The sequence below is a fragment of the Myotis davidii genome, unplaced genomic scaffold (genome assembly GCF_000327345.1).
Source record: "Myotis davidii unplaced genomic scaffold, ASM32734v1 scaffold663, whole genome shotgun sequence".
In the NCBI taxonomy this organism is placed as follows: Eukaryota; Metazoa; Chordata; class Mammalia; order Chiroptera; family Vespertilionidae; genus Myotis; species Myotis davidii.
The window spans coordinates 6643892-6659219 of record NW_006295816.1 but is presented as its reverse complement, the minus strand read 5'-3'; the positions used below and the strand labels follow the sequence as shown (position 1 = coordinate 6659219).

The 15328-nt window shown below is 47.1% G+C and overlaps 1 protein-coding gene across 1 annotated transcript in view; it reads right to left on the bottom strand.

Annotated features, from left to right (window-relative positions):
• Positions 1–15328, bottom strand: part of ULK4 (unc-51 like kinase 4) — a 284250-nt gene that overhangs the window by 106829 nt on the left and 162093 nt on the right. Inside the window, exons 33-34 of the mRNA XM_015568398.1 lie at positions 9304–9470; positions 5307–5405 (exon numbers count right to left, since the gene is read on the bottom strand). Coding sequence (XP_015423884.1) covers positions 5307–5405; positions 9304–9470 — 266 coding nt within the window. The remainder of the gene's footprint in view (positions 1–5306; positions 5406–9303; positions 9471–15328) is intronic.

Below are 15328 nucleotides of genomic sequence, written 5' to 3'. Positions count from 1 at the left end.
AGAGCTCCTCTGCTGTGAACACAGCCACAGAACACGGGCCCATCCCCTGCAGGCTCAGGCCCGGTCTGTGCTGAAAGCCCTTGTCACCGTGCGATGGACACCTGGCCATCAGATACGCGTCTGCATCGGGGGACTCGGGAGAGAAACGAGGTGACTGTGCCACCTGGATAGGAAGGAAGCCCGAAACGAAGACAGAGAGCCACCAAACACAATGACTACAGGGCACCTGACTCAGGAAGAAAGGAAAACAATAGAGCGACGCCCGGGTGACTTGTTTAAGTTTTCTTGAAGCATAGCTGACACGCATAAACTGCACGCCATAAACTGCACATGCGTAAGTGTCCCGCCATCGAGATACTGTACGTAGCCGTGAGGTTCAGAAGTGTCTCTGCACTGACACCTCACTACTGACTACCGTAGCCTCACAGCCATTTGCTCTCCTATTTCTAGTCTCTGAAGGCAGAAGCTGAGCTCAGAGACCTCTCTCCTTTCCGAACACAAGAGTGACTGAGGGCTAAAAGTTTCCCTGCCCCAAGTCCTGCTTTACAAGCATCCAGCAAATTCTGATGTGTAGTGTCTGCATTTTTATTCAGTTCAGGAATGCTTTCTAATTTAATTATTTTTTATTTGATCCATGATTATTTGGTACTGTGTTATTTACTTCCAAATATTTTGGGATTTTCCAAATATCTTTTATTGATTTAAAGTTTAATTCCATTATGGTGGGAGAAAATATATATATATATATGTGTGTGTGTGTATGTGTATATATATATGTATGTGTGTGTGTGTGTGTGTGTATATATATATATATATATGTATATATATATGCATACTTTATAAGACGTGAATCATGATAAGTTTTTTAAAAAGAAAACATTGTTTAAAGTCTCACAAATTTGTAAATAACCTATTTAATTGACGGAGCAGGAGGCTGTAGCATAATTTCTTGCAGGAACTATCTGTAACAAAATGTATCGAGGATATACAGCCTGGCTTCCCTTTTTCTCCTCTTAAGAAATAAAATATTTAGGTGAAACAATTACCTTGTTCTAGCTTTTCTTCAGGAGACATGGTCAACTTGTTAAATCCTTCATTCACCATGTCTTTTACCACAGTTCCCAACTGAGGGTTCAAAGAGCCCCCTGAAATAGTGAATTGTGTGCATAATTTGCATATAAGTGATTCTAGGCATTTTTCTGAGAAGAGAGTTTGGAATTTTCCAATTCTCAAAGCAGCTCAGAAGGGGCTGAGAATCACTGTGTCATACCTACATTTCACTGTGATCCGTCTGGTGTATGGTACAAATTCAGGTCATAAATTATAGGCTGACGGGTTTCATCTCCTAAGGATAAGTATGTTTACTTTGGTTTCTGGAAAGAACCTCAAAAGCTAACAAGTTCATTCACCTGCCTTCAGGCAAAAAGCTTCCAAAATTATCTGAGTCAGATGAAAAGGAAAAGTCTGTTTATTTTTCCCTCTGGGAATGAAATTCCAGCTGCGCCCTCGGTAACCTATTCATTTTTAACCACCAGTGTGAAATGTATCTTTGGCCAATAGCATATTACCTTTCCCCACTTTATACACAGCTGTAAACGTGCTAATCTTTTCCAGAGGAGACATATTGCAAAGGTCTTGTTGCAGGCCATTCTCAAACCTAAGGACTCCGGGGATATGTGTGCAGGTACATGCCCAGCTCACACACGTCAGGCTGACATCGGCCAATACATCAGAGCCCAAGTATGAAAACCCTCGGATAATACACTGCAGGGAGGGGCTCTGCACTGTCGGTCACAAGTGTGGGTGTGATGGCATCTGGTAGGGATGTGACCTAACTATGGGCCTAGGCAACCTTCACCTGCCTGGCCTGTGGTCAGCCTTGTCACCCTCCCCAATGGGTACAGTGCACTCCAGGCTTCCCACGTGCACCCCTCTTCCCTGTCTCTTGCACAGTATCTGTGGTCCCCTCTGTGCAAACACTGGGCACCCCAAACCCCCCACTAGCAGCGGCACCTGCTTCTCTCTGAGAACCTGCCCACTGGCTGGGATCCAGCTGTACCCTGAAGGGTCACTTCCTGCATGTCCAGGGACATGGCCCGCTCTGGCCTGAGCACCCCAGCGAATGGCTCCACAGCCTGTGGGCTGCAGCAGGCCTTCTCCAGTGAGGTCTGGCCTGCACCCTGGGGAGGGGCTCCTGTCAAGTTTATCCTTCCGTGGGCACTCTCCCTGAGCTAACGGTTTCCCAGGGAGTCCCTTTAACATCTCACAGTTAGTCCCCTGGCACAGCTTACTCATTCTCTGTATGAAAATCCTCCTGTTTACATCGCTGTGTGGTCTCTGTCTCCTGATGGGACCCAGGCTGACAGTCACGACATGTCAGTCTTGGATCGTACTCACAGGGAGTATCTGCTAACAGTGCATCTTCCCTTGTTTGTAACTTTCCTTCTAGTTTAATCGTATTATGGCTAAAGAATTCCTATGTGTTGGAATTTATTGACATTCTTATAACATCACGTATGGCTAACTTTTTAAAAATGCTGCCAGAAACCTGAACAGAAGGTGCAGTCTCAATTTTCAGGGTGCAGAGGTGGATAAAATTCTATTAGACAGTCTTAATCAAGTTTTATATTTCTATTAGAGGTGGATATGTTTTCTATTAGATCAATCTTATTCACGTTTTCGTATCTTTTATAGAGGAGCCAGCCAATGTTTTATATAAAAAGCCAGACAGTAAATAGCTAGGCTTAGGGCTTTAAGGATTCTGCTGTAACTCAACTCCACCACTGAGGTGCAAAAGCAGCCACCGGCGATGTGTAAACAAATCGTCCCTGTGGCTGTATTCAATAAAACTTTATTTACAAAAGCAGACAATGGGCCAGAGTTGGTCCACAGGCCCTAGTCTGTCGACTCCTGGTCTACATTATTGTTTTTATCCATGTGGCTGGTCAGGCAAGGAGAAAGATGGGCCGCATCTCAACACTACTGTGCTGTTGCTACTGCTTGTTTCTCCCGGCACACATCCTGCCCTTCTGATTACGGTGATCTGTGCCTGTGGACTTCCTTCCTTCCCACTGGGACATCCTTCTCTCTGTCCTGTTACAGGTCTTCTGTGTGTGTGTGTGTGTGTGTGTGTGTGTGCTCGTGTGCATTAAATCTTATATTTAATACAGGAATACATTTACAAAGAAATATAACCGAAGACAATGAAATTAAGACCAAAGGTAAGTTTAACAATAAGAGCAAACAAATCTCAGAATGTGTGAACATCAAAACTTTCACAAACGTGAGTGTGAAATAGAGTCCTAGAAATTTATCTATAAGGAATTCTCCATCTGACTTCCTTAAACTATGTTTAATCTTATTTGCTATAAATACGATTACCGTCCTACATAACATATCGTATCTATCTGTACTAGCGTACGCACACATGCCGTTGTGAGTCTTTTATACAAGAGCACGTGGTTGTGTCAGTCCCCTCTCCGGTCCACGGAAGCTCCCGTTTCCTGCCCTCACGCGAGCTGGCTGCCAGGGTCCAGCCCTCGGGCTGGAGCTGGAGCAGTTGGTCCCTGCTGCTATTTTCCCGTAACTTCATGCCAAGCTCGACACCAGAGCTCCTCCCGCTCTGTCTGGGGCACGGCCAGTCCCCTGGAGTTCAGGCTGTCCCCCCACATCATTGTGAGCCCACTGCCTCTCTGTGACCCTCTATTCCACGTGCGTTATTATTTAACACTAGAGGCCTGGTGCACAAAAATTTGTGCACTTGGGGGGGTCCCTCAGCCTGGCCTATGCCCTCTTGCAGTGTGGGAACCCTCGGAGGATGTCCACTCCAGTGGGGTCCCTCACCCCATGGAGGTTTGGCCAGCCTCGGTGAGGGGCTGATGGCTGTTTTCAGGCTGGCCACAACCCCTTTAGGGTGGGGGTTCCCCACTGGGGTGCCTGGCCAGTCCGGGGGAGGGGCTGAGGGCCGTTTTCAGGCTGGACAAGCCCTCTAGCGATGTAAGCTCCCAGCCTCTCCTTTTTTTCTTTTTCTTGTTTTATTTTGGGATTTATTTACCTTCTATAATTGAAACTTTGTCGCCTTTAGCAGACGCCTGTGGATTACCTTCTATAATTGAAACTTTGTCACCTTTAGCAGAGGCCCTCGGAAAGCTTGGCTTCCTCCATCGCCAGGGGCAACCCACTCCTGCTCACTCCAGCTCCGTGGCCACGGCTGGCTGAAAACAGGTATCTGGGGTTTGTTTAGCTTCTATAATTAAAACTTTGTTGCTTTCAGTGGAACTGAGCTGGCCGTGGCAGGTGGGGAAGCTTGGCTTCCTCCATCACTGGAGCAAGCAAGCCTCCTGCTCGCTCCAGTTCTGTGGCTGCTGGCCGCCTTCTTGGTAGGGTTAATTTGCATATAGTCGTTCTGACTGGCTGGTGGGCGTGGCTTAAGGCATAGCAAAAGTATGGTCAATTTGTATGTTTGTCTTTTATTAGTGTAGATAAGCCAGCACTGACTGGTTCCCCCCTTTTTCTTTCTCGGTTAAACCAAACCTTTATTTGATGAATGCAATTAAGCCCATAGAATTAGTCTTCTGAACTGCACTCGCCTTCCTTCAAGCCAGAGGGCAGGAAAGGGAAACCTTCGCAGCCTTGGAGAACTGAAGGGTGAGGCCACAAGTGATTCGTTCCCTCGGTCGCCTGCACCCCTAGGTCCTTGGATCCCCAAATCTGGTTTTCAGGGGGATTTGTGGAATACCATCCGCTGGCCCTGTGACTGCTCTGGCCAGTGGAGGGGAGGGGGCGAGTGGCCATGTGTCTATGTGGTGGGTCCTCTAAGTTAGCCCAAACTCCAAGGTTCTGTTGGGCTCTTTTCCTGTATTCCATGGTCTTCTGTAGCCTCGCCTATTTTTATCTAATTCCACTTATTTCATCCTAATTCTGTGGAATTGAGGGACATGCTCCCCTTCTTTGTTTCTGGGGAGCCCTGCATGCCAAGCACAACCCCAAAAACTGTTTTGAAAGAGAACTGACACCCATAACAAAATGTTTTCCCTTCCCAGAATTCATTTCCTGCATTTTTTTTTAAACCTCACATTCATTAAGAAGGATCTGAGATTATGCTTTCCTTAAACATCTAAGCCACCTGGTTTTAAATAAAGTAGAAATGTAGTCATCCCAAGCCAAATGAGCCTCTGAAATTTCTCCTGGCTCTAGTTTTGAAAGGAATTAAAATAGCATGAAGACTCCAGACATCATGAAATTCAAATAGCATTGCTTCAGCCCCGGCAGTGTTTGGACAGACGCAGGAATAGGTGAGCCCTTACCAGCGGGATGAGCAGGCTGACGAGGTCTGTCAGGGGTTTGCTGAGCAGCAGCAGGTCCTCCGCCGCCTGAGTGTCGCCCCCGGAGCCAGACTTCTGCGCCTTGAAGGAGGGAAGAAGGGAAGAGGAGGGGGTCTTGGAGATTAGTCAGCTTGGCCCTGGAGACAGCTCCCCCCGGCCGGGCAGATAAACACGGCTGCGGAGGTATTCCCCCTCGGCCCCCTGAACAGAAGGTGCGCACGTGACAATGGGTGCACCAGGGCCACTGCCACCAGCTCGGGCCACAGAGGCAGACCGGGTGGTCCACAGAGGAAGCGCCAACAAGGGCTGTCCCTGGGGAAGTGATGTCCACAGGCTGCAGGGGACACCAGCCTGAAGGAGGGGCTCCTGTTCCCGTTGTTCAGGTGAGGAAACTGGCACGCAGAGAAGTACAGCAGTTCGTGTGAACTCCCACATGTCGTGGGGACAAAGGTGGAGGATGAGCAAGGCTCTACGACTCCACGTCCTCCGCGCCTCTGCCCAGGCATGTTCTGTACGTTAAGACGATGCACACCTAATGCATCCTGCCGTATTTCCTTCTCCGTAGGCACACACGCCCACAAGGGACACCTAGAGTACGTGTCCAACAGAATACCGCATGCAACGTCTTCAGAGAAGGTCTAGAAAGTATAGGCTGCAACTGAAATTAAAATCAGAGATGGGAAGCGAGTGACTTTCATTCTAAGTGTGCCTCCTTTTAGGAGTTCTACAGAACTGTCTAATTCCAGGGATTTCTAACACAGACAGGCATAGTTTCATCCTGGAAAAGGCACTGATTAGTAATTTTGTTTGCTATAGAATACACGTATTTCATTCAATACTTCCTCTGTGTGTTTTTATTTCACTCGGAAGGAAGAACACTGCTTTTGGGTGATGACCTTTGCCGGACCAGGCTGCAGGCTGCCCCACCTGAGGGCATGAGCCTGGACTCCAGGACCCTCCTCCCAAATGCCAAGTTTCCTTCTGCTCCTCAGGCCGATGGACAGAACGTGAGCTGCCTGCGTTCTTTGGTTCAGAAGAATTTTAAAATCAGACGCCTGCCTTTTATCCACGTGCACCGTAAGGGGAACAATGCTAGATTTCCGTTCCAGGGAACGAGAGGCAGCACTATCCCAGGGTCGGGACCTCTCTGAATCGTGGCCGTTACTTCCACCTTCTGAAACGCGACTGGAGACAGAACATCGGCCTCTTCACCGTAACCAGCCAAGGGTCTTGACCCACCCGGTTGTTACACTCTGGGCAAGAGAGGACGGTCCACTGAGCTGGGTGGTAGCAGCAGGGTTTGAAAGAAGTGGCTGGACTGGTTAGGTATGTAAGGTGAAAGTCTCCATGTATTTTGTGACAGGTCAGATGTGGAACAAGAAAAAGAAGGCAAGGATGACGCCCAGGTCTGGAGCCGGCACAGCAGGACGAGGGTGGCGGTACTTTGCTGGCAGGAGGTTCATGTAAGGCAGGACCAATTCTGCATCACAACGCAGGTGGGGGTAGGGGCTGAACTCCTAAAGGAGATTCTGACACCTGCCTCCCTCCACTCCCTACTTCCCTGGGACACATTCCTGCATCATGTCCCTCTCCTCCCTGAAAAAGAAAAGTGCTTCATAGGTCATTTTAAACACTGTCAGTCCTCAATCCCTCGATTCCTCCACTTCAGAGACGGTCCTGTTAGACCAGCGGTTCTCCACCTGTGGGTCGCGACCCCTTTGGCGGTCGAACGACCCTTTCACAGGGGTTGCCTATGACCATCCTGCATATCAGATATTTACATTACGATTCATAACAGCAGCAACATGACAGTGATGAAACAGCAAAGGAAATAATTTTATGGTTGGGTCACAACATGAGGAACTGTATGTAAAGGGCCAGAAGGTTGAGAACCATGCGGGAGACCCTCCGGTGTGGAGCGTGTGTATGATGGGAGAGGTGGCTGGTGGCTCGGACAGCACAGATGGCTCAGTGTCCCAGGAGACGGTGTCTTTGGTGCACACTCTGTTTCTCTTCCCAACCCTTTCCCCTCACTCAGTCTCAGGGACTCCCCTCTCTCAGACTGACGCCAGGTGCCCTGCAGATCAAAGCCGGGCGTGAAGCCAAAAGCAATAATGGCAGATGATAGAGCAGAGGACTTAGAAAGACAACAGCAGTAAAGTATGCAGTCGTGTTGGAGAAAATGAGAAAATTAAAAACAGTCATCTACTGGTACACTAGCAAAGAGAGAAAGAATTAGAATATAATTCTATTAAGGAGTTTTCTTTTAAACAACCTTGAATATCAACCTAATAGCCACTTCTAATAAGAGATTTCTGTTGCTCTGGAATTTCTGAACTTCTGATTCCTTAAAGAAACATTTTTAAAATATGTTTTTATTGATTTTAGAGAGAGGAAGGGAGAAGGGGAGCGAGAAACATCAATGATGAGAGAGAATCACTGACTGGCTGCCTTCTGCATGCTCTCCTACTTGGGGATCAAGCCCCAAACTGGGCATGTGCCCTGACCGGGAATTGAACCACCTCCTGGTTCATGAGTTGATACTCAACCACTGAGCCACACTGGCTGGGCCTGATCCCTTTTATATTTACAATCCACAAAACATTTCTTTTACAGATTGACATCATCAACGTATCTGTGAACATAACTAGCAACCACATCCTGAAGATTTACATAAAACTCCGAGAGACACTGAAATAAGAACAGCTATTCTCTGAAGAGACATGAGAGGAGAAACCTTAATTCAGGATTCCATAAGTACTGAACAATGCTCTACTGTTCATTCAGAAAGATTCCAGATGAGCAAAGAAAACAACTAAGTAGGTCTGAAATAAGAACAGCTATTCTCTGAAGAGACACGAGAGGAAAAGCTAAGAGAAACCTTAATTCAGGATTCCATAGTACTGAACCATGCTCTACTGTTCATTCAGAAAGATTCCAGAGGAGCAAAGAAAACAACTAAGTAGTTCCGAGGCCATTTCCACCTACTGGCTTTACAAGTGTGCGGTGAACACGAACGACCATGTTTGTCAAGGAGATCTTGGAATGACTTATCAATCACGCCAGATAAGCTAAACACTCGAGCAGCTTCGCTGGAGGTAAAAGTTACCAGTTATCACAATGATGAGTAACAGAGCCTAAACCAGGCTCGCGGGATTCATTCTTGGCTCTGCTATGCTGGCTCTTGGCGAGGTATCAAAACAGTCTGGCCTCCCCGCTGGCTTCTGCACCTACTCAAGCCAACAGGCTGTCACTCAACATACGCCTCTTGCAATTCTACCAGGATTCGGAGTGTAACAGTGGATTCATATCAGCTGTGTGCTTTCATGCGACCTAAGTATCAGCTGACTCAGAGAGAGAGCAGTACATGAAACAGGCACGTGGAGGCACCTAACCTGGAGAGTACTTAACAAACCCACGTCCCCTTCCTTCGCAGAGCACAGTACAGTTTGGGGCACAGGGACTGAATACACTTCTAAGTCTCAAATCCACCTGCAGTTCCACGTTACTGGTCATAAGGGAGAGCAAGTGCTTGTTTACATGTTGCGTTATGGATGTGTGTATATGTGTATATAAACATGTGTGTGTATGAATGGATGGATGGGCCTACAATCTCGACCCACTGCTCCTGGCAAGCTGTTTCCCACTGGGGCGGCTGGGCCCACCCGTGGGCAGGAAAGGCTGCACCCTGCTTGGCCAGCCCCGGGTGCCCGCAGGGCTACTGGTCTCAGCCGGGAACGGTTCCCCGATCAGAGCTCATCAAGTCTCTGCTGAGGCCCCTCCCGCTTTCCTTTCCTTTGTAATCACATGATCTGTTCTTGGCCTTGGTCACCAAAGATGGCTTATTTGGTAGTCTCTCTCTACAGGACCTAAGTTCTTTCTGAAAAGTAAAGACACTTTAGAGGCAGATTAGCAAGACGAGACTGACGGGGGTGTGGCGTGGTGCAGGGCTGTGCCAGACCGGGGCCGAGGCCCCTACCTGCAGGGCCAGCCGCACGACCCCGGACGTGTAGGTCAGCATGCCGTGCAGCACATCCAGCAGGGAGCAGAGCAGCGCGGCTGCCGTCTCATTGTTGTTTTTGTTGTCCGCGTCCAAGCACAGTGTGGCCGTTTCGGTGAACAGGTTACAGACATGATGGACCAGTCCTGAGGGTGAAAAGGAGAAGGGCAACATAGTCACCATCACATAAAAATAATGTGTCCCATAAACCCAACAGAGCAGGTCTCCACGATGCATAAATGCTAAGCAGCTCTTCAACTCTGCTGTGTACCAGGTACACGTGGGACAGTTTCGTAAACTGCAGGTTTCCAGGGCTCACCCCAGAGAGGCTGCTCAAGGGCCTGGGATGGGGACTAGAAAGGTACGTGTTAAGCGAAACTACACTTTGGAAAACACATCCTACAGGGTCAGGCTTCGCTGGGGCGGAGGACTCCCCGCCATGGAGGGAAGCGTGCGGCGTGGGAACAGACTGTCCCAGGTTCTGTCGAAGGTCCAGCTCTTCATGCTGAGGATCAGGAACCACCCCGGGCTCTACAAGTAACTGGGTCATTTCAAGAGGATAAAGCATGGTTTTTTCTGCGGTATTCCAAAAAAATTAAAATGCAAGATTAACTGTGATTTAAAGAATTGGACATTGAGAAATGGCCAGCTTCTACCATTTTGTCCCTGCAAACCTCATATGAAGGGTTGGTCTTTGTTAACTTTGTATTGGGGAAGAATGTATGTTCAGAGGAAATAACTTGACGTAGTCTATCACAAATTCATTTCCACATCTTGGGGTGTGTTATTGCTTATATTTAACTATGACATTTCTATTGTTACTGTTACATAGAATTAAACTTGGAATTCACAAAACTGATTCAGATGTAAATGTGGCGAAAATACAACATGAACAATGTTATAAGCCTAAATGGTGAATAGGCCTTAGGCACAGATAGTCTGAATGTTCTAGAAAAAGTGATCTTCAAATATAAATATTTCACACAAGCAGATGGGGGGGGGGGAAGCATGGTAAGGAAGTCTGACATGTACTATAGACTGGACGCTAATGCACCTGCCATCCATTCATCCCAGTTCTCACGAAGATCGATTACATGGAAACTCTGCCAGGCAGAGGCATTCAAACAACACACCCCCCGTTGTTTCCAGTAAATCGATCTGGTTTCCCCAGATGAGGGCAAAGCAGTTCTTAGACTACAAATGCAACTGATGAGAGAAAAAGCAAACTACACAGTTTACTCCTTGTGGCAACAACTGGTGCAAGCCACAAAGCTAAAGATAAGTACAGCTGACGGAAAGCGGAATGAATTATTATTGCCCAGTTTATCAAGCGGCAAGGTCCGACAGCTCATACCATCAGTGGCACGCGGTACAGAAAAGCAATTATTGCGACATGGTTATTACGGCCACAGGCCTTCCATGCCGAGTGAGACCGCATCACTCATGGGCTAGAACGACTCCTGGCCCCTGGCTTTCGAGAGCTGCCGACAGGGTAGGAGGGTTGTACAACATAGTCTTTAAGAGAGAGATGTTTTCCTTTGGGGGGGCCCACAAAGACTTGGTGACAAGTTGTAGATGGTCCAAGGTACAGGGCAGGGGGCCGAGTACTGGTGAGGTCCAGCTATGGGATCAGTGGCTCTTCAGAAGGCGGAGGCAGACCCTAGGTCCCCATGTCTCTGCTGCTTGATTCAGACTGAACAGCTGGGGAGCAACAGTGAACCTGACCTTCATTCCGTCTTCGAGGAAGGAGGGCAAGGCTGGGACGGCATTCTCTCCCACGCCCTGACGGGGCACCCTGAAGTCACTGGCTGCCAGGGAAGGTGCTGTGAGATCAGAAATGAAATAGGACGTAAAACATTCCCTCCCAACAGTGGCAGTGCCAGCAGAGCCAGCGCAGGCGTCTGGGAGAGCGCGGTAGTGTCTCCCTGTCCTCTGCTCAAATGCCAGCAAAACAACTTCTTTATACTCCGTCCTAACACCTCTAAGAGAAGCCAACATCGTGAAGCTAAATAATCCAGCAACTATTTGTATTCATTATAACCAACTCAAAATAATACAAGAATTACTTTGTATTAATTATATGCAAATCTCTAAAGGAGTCACATCGCCCCCGCCCCCCAAGTTATTTTCAAGTGTTTAATGTTCTGGGAATATTAATGTGCGTGCGCTATTCCCAGCTCCAGCTCCAGTCACTGTGTCCTTATTATTACCTTTTCAAAATCTGTTGGGAGTAGCGAGATGATATGAGTACATTTTGAAATGCCAAGCTTTTGAAAATACTTCCTATTTCTGTCATTAATGATTTGGACAGAACACGCTGAATCCCAAACAGAGCTTCCTTCTAGATAAGTTGACATCTACACGCACAAACACTGGTGGTGCCCACGAGGGCTCATTCACGTCGACTCAACAGACGGCGGCAGAGGAGGGGAGAAGCGATGTGGGAAGCTGTTCTGTCCCACGCTGATCAGCACTTAACCAGCAAAACCAGAATCAGCCACAGGCGAGGAGTCTCAGGTCTGCTTTTTAAATAGAAAGACATGGAGGGTGACCGAGCCGTGCTGGTCTCGGACACACTGACAGGGGACATGGAGGCGCCTGTGAACTGCGGGGTCCTGAGCCACAGCTTCTAAGCTCGCTCGACCTCTTCCGGCCGAAGGATAATGCGCAGCCACCCACACAGAAACGGCCCCTGCAAAAACATGTCCAAACCTCCCCCGGGTTTCAAGCCGATGAACCATCTCAGGGCAGGTCTCTGCCTCTGTTAGTCCAGCTCCCCCATTAGAGGCCCTGGGAGTCTGCACGGGGCCAGTGCCTTTCCCGGGCCGCCTCCTCCTCCGGCACTGGCACTGCCAATTCTGCACTCCCTCTGCCCGGGAGGTCTGGCTTTCGCTCTTCATCTGCGCCTCCCCCTCACACGGGGCCCCAAGACCACGAGCCCCTGGAGTAGGGCTGTGCCCACAAGGAGAGCGACACTGCACAAGTTTCGCAGATGAGTATGACGAGCCAACTCACAGTTCTGTGCTCGGATGAGCTATAGGCTGGGGACTTTGCAAATATGACAGAGGCGAATGCTTTAATTAAACTTTTTCTTCCAAAAGCCAGAAGGGACTCTGTATTCAGAGCACTCGTTTCGATTTACATGCCTAAGAAAAGTGTGTACATGGGAGTATCTTAAAAACAAACTCGTCCCAGCTCCCCTGAGCCCACATTGGTCCCTGGATCCTCCTATGTTTAGCACTTAGATCCCAGAGAGAGGAGACCACCGTATTAAATATTCCCAGCATGTGATTTATTTAAAAGACTTGACTCTCGTGCTAGCCGGTTTGGCTCAGTGGACAGAGTGTTGGCCTGTGGACTCAGGGGTATCGGGTTCGATTCTGGTCAAGGGTACGTGCCCAAGTTGCAGGCCTGGTCCCCAGTGGGGGGCATGCAAGAAGCAGCCGATCGAGGACTCTCTCTCATCATTGATGTCTCTATCTCTCTCTCCCTCTCCCTTTCTCTCTGAAATCAATAAAATATATTTAATAAATAAATAAATAAACTTGACTCTTATTTTCATGCTTTGAGGAATGTGGTAGAATGAATCATCACCTTCCTCAAAGATGTCCACATCCTAAATCCCTGGAAACTGTGAACATTACCTTACATGGAAAAAGGGACTTCGCGCATGTGATTACGGACCTTGAGAGGGGAGAGAGTACCCAAGTGGCCCAAATGCAACCACAAGGTTCCCGTAAGAGGGAGGCGGGAGGTCAGAGTAGTAGAAGACAAAAACAAGAGGTTGGAACGACGAGAGGAAGGAGCCCCACCCAAAGAAGGCAGCGGCTCCTACAAGCTGTTTGGCTTGCGTTTTTAAGGCAAGGGAGTGGAAGCCTTCAGAAAGAAGAAAGCCCTGCAACATCAGGACTGTAAGACAATACATGGTTGTGTGTGTTAAGCAAATAAACTTGTGGCTTTGTTGCTATGACAACAAGAAACTAATACAAGGAGGGAACAAAAGTCCTTCTCTTGGCCTGGTCTGCCCTCGTCACCAAGAAGTCAGCCATTGTTCCTACTGATGGGATGCGCTTGTAAGTTCGCAGCAGCAGGTGGACCAAGAACTCAGCAAACCCATTTGGACAGTATGTTCACTGCATTGTTTTGTGGGAAAAGTGTGTGAATTGGCTCACTTTTGTTTAGGAGGGACACTACATTATTCAAGTTATAATAGAGAACGCTCATTGGCCTGGGAGCCACACCCTGGTCTTAGTGTTAGTGTTAACAGAGGGCTGAGGCCCCTCATTCCATTTACAGAGCCTACTTCCCCCCTTAGAAAATGAGGAAGGAGCCTGTGTGATATTGAGGTTCCATTAGCTCTGATATTTTAGAATTATGTCCAGAATGTGGCAAATGAATGTGATTTATCTCTAAACCTATTAACTCTTCATGGAAAATCATTTCTATACACTTTTGATACAATGCATAATAATAAACCATGACTATTATTTATAAATCAATACTTGAAAGCTAAAAATTAGGTATTAGAATAAGGCAGTACAGAAAAGCAGTAATGATAGCAAAAAACCCCAGTATGGTTCGTACCATGTGCCAGGTACTATTCTATGTGCTCTAACAGGTATCTAACCAAAATCCCATTAACAACTCCCATTTCACAGATGATGAAACTGAGGCTCAGAAAGGTTAGGTAACTTCGCCAAGGCCACCTGGCTCTACGGTCTATGCTAGTACCCACTATGCAAGATCGCTTTTTCTGTAATTGAAATGACAAATAAAGGAAAATAAGACTATTAAGTCTAATGTGTAAATGACAAAAAACCCCAACAACAACAACAAAATAAACCTCACAACAAAAAGCAAGATTTGTTTTCAAAAGATGTAATGAGACACAGATAAGGATAAGAAAGGTAAGGGGGAGGGCTTCATATACGAAGTCGAAGCTCTCCCACCACCAGAGAGCTATGAAGGGCTAAACGACAAGGAAAGAGAAGAGACGGAACTGCCATGGCATCAAGACATCCTGCCTTGGAAATAAATCTGCTTCATTAAAACCTTACTTTGCAAAAGTGATTTCAGCATTTGTGCACAGCGGGTCTATCAAGCCACGACAACCTTTTGCTTTGGTGACATCTTTCCTCATTAGTTCCCTGGCAGGTGCCAGTCGCCGAGCAAGCCCGTCCCAGCTGCCGCTGCAGGAGACGCAGAGCAGGATCAGCTATGCAACACGAACCTGGTCACGTAAATGACAACCGCCAGCAAGTGTATTTCGGTTCAGTTTTCTGGCGGAGGAAATAAATTCTAGTGGGGAGCATCTTCACATGCAGCTTTTACATATCAAATTTCTGAAAAACGTCAAGTCACACTGGACATCGATTCAAGCTATAAAGGGACTGGTTAAGTGCTTACTTAAATACGGACGTAAAAGATGAAGCTGGCAGAAATAACCACAGAGGAAAATAAACGAGGGAACACGGTTAAAACAGGAGCACAAACAGACATGTCCAGTTATAACTAGAGATTCTCAACACTGGCCTCTCAGTGATAGAAACACACACAAAAAAATCAATATATAGAAAATCCGATTAAAAAATCTGAACAGCACTCCCTCCCAATCACCTTGAGGCCAACGATTTTTAGAGATTATTACATCCACAACCGCAGAATATACATTCTTCCCCAATATACATGAAACCTTTAAGATAGGCCACATGCCAGGCCAAAATATTACGTCTCGATAGATTTCAAAAAACAAAAATCTTATAGAATGTGTTCTTTCAACACAACTGGAAAAAGGTTAGAAACCAATAAATATAAAGTATTTAGAAAATCCCCAAATGTATGTGTATTAAACAATAAACTTCTAAAACACCCATGGGTTAAAGAAGAAATCACAGGAAATTTTTAAAAATATGTCAAAACGATGATAAAAATATAACAGTGCTTAGAAAGAGCTCTGTAGCTATAAATGCTAGAAAAGAAGTAAGCTTTCAAATCAATTCTACAA